Source organism: Prunus persica, chromosome G2, assembly GCF_000346465.2.
Source record: "Prunus persica cultivar Lovell chromosome G2, Prunus_persica_NCBIv2, whole genome shotgun sequence".
In the NCBI taxonomy this organism is placed as follows: domain Eukaryota; kingdom Viridiplantae; phylum Streptophyta; class Magnoliopsida; order Rosales; family Rosaceae; genus Prunus; species Prunus persica.
In genome coordinates this window covers 26605710-26615578 of record NC_034010.1, presented here as the reverse complement: position 1 = coordinate 26615578, position 9869 = coordinate 26605710, and the positions used below count along the sequence as shown (strand labels likewise).

The window sequence follows — 9869 nt, the reverse complement described above, 5'->3', positions numbered from 1 at the left end:
ACTCCGTGTTAGTGCGCTTAACACGCAACGGGTGTAATTTTTTCTGGGGAAGAAGGCAGTTTTACTTTTGTTCATTTTGGTGTCAGTATTGTAATATTAGTGAGTCTCCTTGTTGCTTTCCTTGTTGTCAATTTTTTTGTATTTTTAACTTTCCATAGTCAATGGAATCCTTTATTTCTGTGTTCTATAGGCACTGGGAAAGTGCAGGGAATCTCCTCCGATTGGTTGGCCTGCAGCTGCATATGTTCTTCTTGGTCGGGAAGATTTGGCTTTGTCATATCTGGCACGGTCATGCAAATCTAAGGAACTGGAAACCCAAACTAATGTGAATTTAATTTCTATGTCTGCACCTTACATGCTACATCTGCATCCAGTCACCATTCCTTCTGCAGTATCTGATACAATCGGATTTGATAATACCAAGTTTGAGGATGCAGATTCTGCTGATGGGTCCATGACAGATGGTATGGAACATATCTTCAACTCTAGTACACAGTTGCGCTATGGTCGTGATTTGCGACTGAATGAGGTGAATTTTAGTTCTCCTTACCTTAGTTTTCCCTTTAACATGCTATCACTTGGCTTGCATTATTGTGTTGGAGTGGTTGCTCTTTCATTTATAGTAGTTATTGTAATGCATGTGTATTTTTAGATTTGCTTGTTCTTGTTATGGGTCTTCTAAAGTATCTTCTGAATTTCTGTACTATACGTGTCTGAAAGCAACTTTTGCTTCCACCAGGTTAGACGGCTCCTGTGCTCTGCAAGGCCTGTGGCAATTCAAACATCTGTTAATCCTAGTGCCTCTGATCAGGACCTCCAACAGGTACACCTTATTAGTTATCCATTACTTTTTTTGAACTTTTAGGCATCAACTGTAAACTACTTTGAGGCTGACTTAACTTGACCAACCATTTGTCTAATGGCATCTGTCTCTTTTGGCTTGTATTAAAAGAATGCTGTCAACATAATAAAACTATTAAGAGTTAATGAACTTTAATTTATTTAATTTAAGTCTTCTTGAGTTTTTCTCCGACCTTGTTTTGCTCTGAAGTGCTGCTGTATCATGTCTGTTTATCCAACAATGGTATGTGCCATGATTTGTGTTGATCATATTCATTGCGTTGGCAAGTTGAACATGGTTAGATTCAGCTTTTTCATAGTTAACTTAAAATATTCGGAAATAAAAAGGTGAAAAAAGGCCAAGTACTTCAGAGATTCTGCATCTGTTTTCCTGTGTGTTGTTTGTGTAGTGATGATGATTTCTTGACTTCTTGTGATGTGTGTCGCGACTTCGGTGTATTTTTAATTGCTTGTAATAAGCTTAAAAGTATACTTAGTTTATCAGTTCTTTTTCCCCTTGATTAATACACGGTCAGTTATTTAATTAAAATGAAAAGAGCTTTATGATTTTTTTGGTCATACATTTTACAAACTCATCGTAGCAGATTAAAGGATTGAACGACAATTACTGCATTTTGTGAATCATGAAGGCTTTGATATCCCTATTGTTTCCTGCTCAGTGGACTACAATTTTTTTTTAATGCCATCTCTGCATTTTCTTGCTGTTCTTCTTTTGTTGTAAAGGCCCAGCTATGGCACCTTGCACAAAGGACCACTGCCCTTCCTTTCGGTCGTGGGGCATTTACTCTTGCAACCATATATACACTTCTGACAGAGGTACCTCTGTTTTTTGTCTGTATGTTTCTGTTACATCGAATGCTTAAAGTGCACTAACAGATCCTTCTGCCCAACTCCACATTTTCTAGGCCTTTGTAGTCCCAAAGCTTGTTTTAGCAGGTCGGTTGCCTGCCCAGCAAAATGCAACTGTATGTTCAGATTTTCTTTCTTAGCAATGTTGTGTTTATTTACCTCCTGTAGGGTGAGGCGTTTTACATAATGTTTCTGTACAAAAGGTTAATCTGGATCCAAATGTGAGGAATATACAAGAAATCAAATCTTGGCCTGAATTCAACAATGCTGTTGCTGCTGGACTAAGGCTGGCTCCTCTTCAGGTTCTCTCTCCCCTGCTCTTTCTTATCTAAATGGTTTTCGTTAGATCTAAATTTAATAGCACTCATATTATCCTGATTTCTGTATTATGACTTCTATTTTTAATTACCTTTTTTGGTGAGTTATTTGTTTATGTGTTGCTTTACCTTGAAATTGTACATAGATATGTGCCTTCATGTTTATGTTTACTATTTTGAATTTATTTTCATGCTTCTGTTCATTTCCCCAACATATGTTTATTTGTTGTTTTAATATTTATGTGATCTTTCTTGAGTTTTGTATCTTGTTTTGGCTTTTCATTCCAGGGAAAAATGTCAAGAATGTGGATTATATATAACAAACCAGAGGAGCCAAATGCTATCCATGCTGGACTTATCCTTGCGCTAGGATTACATGGTTATCTGCGTGTCTTAACTATTACAGACATATATCAGTATCTTTATCAGGTGTTGTATTGCACGACTTTCAGTCCTTTATTATCTTCATTTTCAATGCCTTTCGGTTCCTTGAATTGCTGTTTACCTGCTTTTGGTACGTCTTGATTAAAACCTGCTTAATTTAAAACATTTTAGACTCAGTAAATTGTTATCTACTCAAATTTTCTTTTCAACTCCTGTGAATTAAAGTAATAGAGGTATCATATTGATGGTTCTTACTTGGAATTGTTTGACTTATGGGGGCTTCACTAGATTTGTTTAGAGGCTTTATATAACTTTTTATGCTGGGAAGTTTTTTCACGAAAGGCAGATATATCAACTTACACAATACACACGTTCAGAGAGAGAAAGAGAAGTTGATTGCCTAGCCTTTTGTTCCTTGTTGATTGCCATCGTCATCGTCATCATCATCATCATTTTCTTTTTCTTCTGCATTTAGTTCTCCAGTTATTGTCTGATTTGCTCACTTGACACTTCAATTTCTTAGGAACATGAAATCACAACTGTTGGCATGATGCTTGGCCTGGCAGCTTCTTACAGAGGGACTATGCAACCGGCAATATCAAAGGTAATGACATATGCTCTTTAAGCACCGGGTGCAACTTATGTTGCTTTTTCGGTTGAAAATTAAAGTAATAGTGCCTATGCTGTGTGCGGTGTAACCTTATCTTATTACAATTTCATTACAGTGTCTTTATGTTCATATACCTGCTCGAAATCCGCCTTCATTTGAAGTAGAGTTACAGACCCTTGTGCAGGTATCCATCGTGCTATTGTTATTATATTACTCTTGCTACTGGCAAACTTGCATTTCTGCTTGCATCTCTGTTACCTCTTTCTCTTGTGCTAGTGTATAATGCTACTGGAATTACTAATTTAATATTCCTCAACTTTCCAGCTAGTTTTGCATAATGAAGCACTTGAAGCTTTGTTTACTAGCATGCCACCTTCATCCTTTTTCTTTTTTTCTTGTTGTAACAGTCAGCAGGTCTAATGTCAGTTGGGCTCCTTTATGAAGGATCAGCACACCCACAAACAATGCAGATTCTCTTGGTTTGCTCTGTTTTTTTTGTTGCTCCCCTAGTTTGCACATTTTCTATTACTTAGTAACCTAGTGAATGCATGGTTTGTGTTACAAGATGCATTCATCCTTTGCATGAGATACTATGCCATTTTGTTTCATTCTCTTTAGTGGGTGATTGATGTTAATTGCGCTTTAATCTTATCTTCTTCATAAGATGCCTTGTCTCTAACTTTGTATGTTATATGCTTCATTTTTACAGACTGAAATAGGACGTAGAAGTGCAGGGGATAATGTACTTGAAAGGGAGGGTTATGCTGTTTCTGCAGGATTTGCATTGGGTCTTGTTGCATTGGGTATGAACAGGTATATGCTTATTTCAATTGTGTTGAGACGCAGTCATAACTCTGGATTTTTAATGAAGGTCGTGGAGAAGATGCTCTTGGTTTCATGGACACAATGGTTGATAAATTGTTCCATTATATTGGTGGAAAAGAAGTTCACAATGTATGCTGTTGAATCCATAATTCTTTCATTGCTTTGTGTTATTTTTCAGTTGTGTATAATCTGTACACCAAATGTCTTGCACAAGAATTGCGTCCTACCATTTATTCAATTTGTGGTTATTCTAACATGAAAGTTAACTGTTGACCTGCATCAGGATAGAGCCAATTCGTCAAAACTATCAGCAGATGAACACAACCGTGCTGCTGCGCAGGTTTGAATTTTTCACACTTGCTTTTGTAACCTTTCAATTGCATAACAGTCTTTAGTTTAACCCACTTCTGTGCTGTATTTTTTTGGCGGCTTTTGATATGGACATGTTTTAACCCATGTTAATATTGTCTTGTAGATGATGGATGGAACTGCAGTAAATGTTGATGCCACTGCACCTGGAGCCACGATCGCTCTTGCTTTAATGTTTTTGAAGGTAATTTCCAGTAAATATTATACAGATTTGAACAATATACTTCCACTAGCTTATCTGTCTGCATGAAGATTTTCTCACGTAGCTCTTTGTAACAGACTGAATCACAGGCAATTGTGTCTAAGCTCTCTATCCCTCACACACGGTTTGAGTTGCAATATGTGAGGCCTGATTTCATCATGCTTCGTGTCATTGCCCGAAATCTAATAATGTGGAGCAGGTAGTGGGTCTTTCAATAATCTATATAGCTACTTTTCATACACAGTTTGACAATGTTTTATTGTAGGGTTCATCCTTCCCAAGATTGGATACAGTCTCAGATTCCTGATATTGTAAAAAATGGTGTCAATTGCCTTGGGGATGACACTGATGATATTGATGAAATGGATGCTGAAGCATTTGTGCAGGCATATGTCAATATAGTGGCTGGAGCCTGCATTTCTCTTGGTAAGATGTGATTTTAATTTTTTTTTTATTGATTTAATGAGAATGGTATTTACTTATGTAGTTGTATCTGACTTGGGGGATATTGATGCAATTTTCATTTTCATTTAATTTCATTAGATATGATGCTTTTTCTTTGGCAAGCTATAAAGGATATGCCTCCTGCAGTTTTCTGTTCTAATTGTTCAATTATATGATATTTGAACATATTTAGTTGTATGGTATGAATAGCTGTTTTATTTGGTTACAAACAAAATGATTCTAATGTTTTTTTTATAGTTTATTTGTGTTTCGATAAACATGAAAAACTTTAGTAGAAGTTAGACATAAACTCGCTATGTTACTTTTACCTTGAAATCCATTATCTTTTATCATGGGCAGGGTTGAGATTCGCTGGTACAAAGAATGGAAATGCTCAGGAGTTACTTTACAACTATGCTGTTTACTTTCTAAATGAGGTCAGACATTTGGCATGATGTTTCTTAACTTGTAATCATCCATCCATTAGTAGTAAATAATTTATTTTTAATGTTTGCAGATCAAGCCAGTTTCTGCTACAAGTGGAACCTTCCCAAGGGGATTGTCTCACTATGTTGATCGGGGCACATTGGAGATATGCCTTCATCTCATTGTTCTTTCCCTGTCTGTGGTAAATGAATCTTTTCATTCTTCTTTTGTTTTGCTTTCTCTTCTAATATTTTCTGTTATTAATGCCGTCAAGTGCTTGGTGCTTATTCTCTGAGAGAGCAGGTTATGGCTGGTTCTGGACATTTACAAACCTTTAAGCTCTTGAGATTTCTCCGGAACAGAAATTCTGCGGATGGACATGTTAATTATGGTGTTCAGATGGCGGTAAGTCTCCTACTGCTTATTGTCTGATCTCATATTTCTTATACAAATGTTCATTCTTTTGCTTGAAATTTTTTTGACGGCAGACCCATTATTGGGCTTGTTGACAAGAAAATCACTGCTCCCCTTGAACATGTGAGTATATGCAAATCTTTATGTGGACAACATTGTGATATTAGCTGCAAATGCTTAAATTTTAAGCTGTTGTTTGTTGGTGGTGTGTTTTGGGGGATATACACAATGCAAAAAGATGTGGGATTCATTGCCCATTCTGCTTCATCCATGCATTCCATCATGTTTACACTGTTGTAATGCCCTTCCAAATGCTGCAGAGTTCATTTACACAGGAGCTGCTGAGGATTTTATTTTACTTGTATTTATAATTTTTTCCATAATCATGTAATCAAAAGAACATAGTTTGATAAGAAAAGGTGGTTGGTTTTCTCTGAGTCTCATGTAATGGGCAAGAGATGTTTAGCATTTCTATGAAGAATCCTCAATATAAAAATAATGTGAAATGCTTTGACAGCTCCATCCTCTAAGTCACATTTAACTTTCTGAATGCATGATGTAATTTGAGATGAGATGAGCATTCCTGGGTTTTTTTTTTTCTCAAATGAATGGCACTATGTTTGCAATTATACATTTATAATTTGAAAGTCAATTATGTTGAAAGGACTGTATTCTGTTACAATTTAAATTTTGTTGCATTTGTAACTCCGGTGACTCTAGGTAAGCCTAGCTATTGGGTTCTTGTTCCTTGGGGGAGGAACGCAGACATTTTCAACAAGCAACAGTTCAGTTGCTGCTTTGCTGATTACTCTCTATCCACGTTTGCCTACTGGACCAAATGATAATCGATGCCACCTTCAGGTACAGTAAAATTCAGTGAAGTTTAAAAGGTTTTCTCAGGCATTACATACATCAATAATTGGGTTTGAAAAATTCATTCTATTGTTTTATCATATAATATCAGTGGACCAATAAGCAATTTTAGTTATTGCGGTACACTGGACAGCTCCTGAAATGTGAAGAACTGTCTTTATTTGGATTTTGAATAAAAATGGCCATAAGGAAAAACTTTTGATATATATATTTTTAAGTCAGGTGACTTCAATGTCATGCCAATAGAGAGGGATTGCTTCTTCACCCCATAATATCCGGTTGCTGTTTATTAGTATTATGATTTTATGAAGTGTATTTTCAGGCATTCCGGCACTTGTATGTACTTGCAACAGAAGCTCGTTGGATTCAGACGGTTGATGTTGACACCGGTCTACCTGTGTATGCCCCTCTTGAAGTTACTATAAGGGAAACTGAACATTATGCAGAAACAAGTTTTTGTGAGGTTACACCTTGTCTTCTGCCAGAACGTGCCATTGTAAGTTTCAACAGTTAAGACTCTCCCCATATAATTGAAGTGAACATGAGACATTTACTTGGGAAAATTTGCTGCTAGCTCTGCATGGAAATTTTCGTCCTCTTGGATTTTCAAGAAAAATATTTGAAGAAATTGTTATATAAAATATTTTAGTTTTTACCATGACAATTTTTTACTGGATCTTTTATGGATCGCCAAATGCAATATATTTATATGCAGATTTTATGTTCCTGTGTGACTTTAAGTAATTAATTACCTTGGAAATAAATCTGTCAGCTCTTTTATATATGTTTTTAAAAAAAATTTATAAAAACTTAGAGCTTTGGGGTTGATGGGTTATTTGATTTTCTGCTGTTTGCAGTTGAAGGCAATACGCATTTGTGGCCCTCGGTATTGGCCGCAAGTAATAGATCTAGTCCCTGAAGGTATGCACTTATTGCTGCTTGTTTTTGCTAATGTATGCTACTTCCGATAATTTGATTACTTTTAATAGTCAAACAAAAACTTTATTTTTGTTATTTCAAGGCTCTGCAATGTTTAGCTGTATTCCATATTTTGTTAAACAGATAAACCTTGGTGGACCCCTGGGGACAAGAATAGCCCATTTAATTCTGGTGTTTTGTATATCAAGAGAAAAGTTGGAGCTTGTTCCTATATTGATGATCCTATAGGGTGTCAGTCACTGCTGTCACGGGCAATGCATAAGGTTAAAAATTCTCTACCACTGGTAAATATGTTTGAGATCTGTCTTGGATGATACTGTGGATACCAAATTGTTCTTTGTCCAGGTGTTTGGTTTGACAAGTTTAAAAGCAAGCGATTCATGCTCCACTGGGGACAATGGACCTGGTTCTGTTACTGTTGACCAGCTGGTTGCTACCTTCTCATCTGATCCTAGCTTAATTGCTTTTGCACAACTCTGCTGCGACCCTTCATGGAAGAGCAGGTACGTATGCAGATTTTTCTTCTTCTTTCTTTTTTCCAGTTTTTAGCTTCACATTTTGCTACCTTCTGTTTCTTTTCTTTTCCATTCTCTCAAATAACCAGTCTTAAAATACATATGCAGATCTGACATTGATTTCCAGGAGTTTTGCTTGCAAGTATTATTCGAGTGTGTGAGCAAGGACAGACCTGCTCTTTTACAGGTAACCATAAAATATGCAAGGATGAGCTTATTTTTCTGTGTTGTCAATTTAAGTGAACCTTGAATTACCGAGTTAGTTCTTCCAGTATGGTTGGATGCTAAAAGGGCTGTTATTTGCTTGTACCTGCAGAGAGGTATAGATTGACATTATGTAGATGCGACACATTCAAATGCAACTGACTTTTGCTTTTCATTTTATTCAATGTCAAGTGGATTATGCTTTTCATTTTAATTAATGCTTATTAGATGCTCCATTTCTTGTTGCGACCTTTCTTATAATGAACTCGATGTGATCTCCTGAAAATTATGCAGGTCTATTTGTCATTATACACGGCAATTGGATCAATGGCAAGGCAACTTAGCAGTGATTCTGTTGTTTTATGTGACTCACTCGCTATCTCTAATCTTAAGGTGGCATTCTATAGACATTTAAATTCTTCCGACTTATACCTTTCATTGCAATGATCCAAAATTGTTTTAATTACGTAGAGTTGAACATTGGTATTATTTTGTTGGTGCCCGAGTGAAACTTCGATTACAAAACCATTTCATGAGGATGATATTTTAAGCCACTTTAGACCAAGATGATCGCTGATTGAATTAGGATGAGTTGAATATGCAATTTGGATATTAACCAAAGAAAGAAAGAAAGAAAGAAAGAAAAACTAGTTAAATATGCAATTGGTTAAAATCACATTGATTTTTTTTTTTTTTTGTTGTTGTTGTTAATAATCAATTTTTGTTTTATCAATGACATAACTTGTTGCACTGTATTTTTTCATCTACCCCCTTCTGCTTGCAGCTTGCACTAGCATACAATGAGGCTTTGCTGAGCGGAAGATTGACCTCTTCAAGAGGTGGCAATGTTCAATCCAACTTTATAGCATGTCTTAGGAAGCAGGTGGAAGAGCTCCTAAACTGTTCTCAGGACTTGAAGGATGATTTCTGTAATTATGTGCATTCCGGGAGGTGGCCGAATGGGGAATCCCAGGGAGATAAACGCCGACTACTCCTTTCTTGGTACGTTCAGTGGTTTGGTGTACCGTCTCCGTCCGTAATTAAGGTGGCAGTGGAGAAAGTCAAGCCCAAGCTCAAGTCGTCATCTTTGGTCCCTTTATTGCATTTACTATTTCCGAGAACCCACATCAATGCCATTGCTGAGATAGATAAGTTATTTTCATCTTAGGGCAGCCGGTGAGGCATGGATGGTACAGACCATTTGTTACAGAATGTTCATCTCCAGACTCCAGGTCTTGTTCTGTGCTCCCCACTCGAGTAAAACTAAATATCGTGGAGCAAATCACATTCATCTGCAAGGCATCGACCCCATCGGTTAACATGCACGGATACATTCCCTATCTACATGTATATGTAAAATGACACAATTAAATGTGAAATTTATTTATCTTAGTAGTATCATCTCTCAATCATTGGTTTCAAGATTCGAAATGTCCGATTGTAGATGTGTGAGAAAATTTTATTTTATGAAAACAAAAATAGAAAAAATAACTGAGAATTCTCTTTGCATACTTCACTTATCCTATGCATTAATTGCATCACTTTGAACTCTTAATCATCATCTTAGGAAAAAAAAAATCGATAAGCACTTAAATTGCGTTTTATTTCCACCTTTATGTTTAAGCCATTAAAATTGT

The 9869-nt window shown here is 36.3% G+C and overlaps 1 protein-coding gene across 1 annotated transcript in view; it reads left to right on the top strand.

Moving 5' to 3' along the window:
• The window catches only part of LOC18785557 (anaphase-promoting complex subunit 1), a 14232-nt gene extending 4489 nt beyond the window's left edge, over nt 1-9743 (top strand). Inside the window, exons 12-37 of the mRNA XM_007220967.2 lie at nt 191-529; nt 740-823; nt 1585-1677; nt 1767-1826; nt 1914-2012; nt 2316-2456; nt 2935-3015; nt 3137-3205; nt 3429-3500; nt 3731-3824; nt 3893-3975; nt 4130-4186; nt 4322-4399; nt 4495-4616; nt 4683-4843; nt 5222-5298; nt 5379-5489; nt 5591-5692; nt 6422-6562; nt 6897-7070; nt 7432-7495; nt 7637-7776; nt 7859-8016; nt 8137-8215; nt 8527-8625; nt 9017-9743. Of these exons, the coding sequence (XP_007221029.2) occupies nt 191-529; nt 740-823; nt 1585-1677; nt 1767-1826; nt 1914-2012; nt 2316-2456; nt 2935-3015; nt 3137-3205; nt 3429-3500; nt 3731-3824; nt 3893-3975; nt 4130-4186; nt 4322-4399; nt 4495-4616; nt 4683-4843; nt 5222-5298; nt 5379-5489; nt 5591-5692; nt 6422-6562; nt 6897-7070; nt 7432-7495; nt 7637-7776; nt 7859-8016; nt 8137-8215; nt 8527-8625; nt 9017-9400 (3162 nt within the window). The 3' untranslated portion in view covers nt 9401-9743. The remainder of the gene's footprint in view (nt 1-190; nt 530-739; nt 824-1584; nt 1678-1766; nt 1827-1913; nt 2013-2315; nt 2457-2934; nt 3016-3136; nt 3206-3428; nt 3501-3730; nt 3825-3892; nt 3976-4129; nt 4187-4321; nt 4400-4494; nt 4617-4682; nt 4844-5221; nt 5299-5378; nt 5490-5590; nt 5693-6421; nt 6563-6896; nt 7071-7431; nt 7496-7636; nt 7777-7858; nt 8017-8136; nt 8216-8526; nt 8626-9016) is intronic.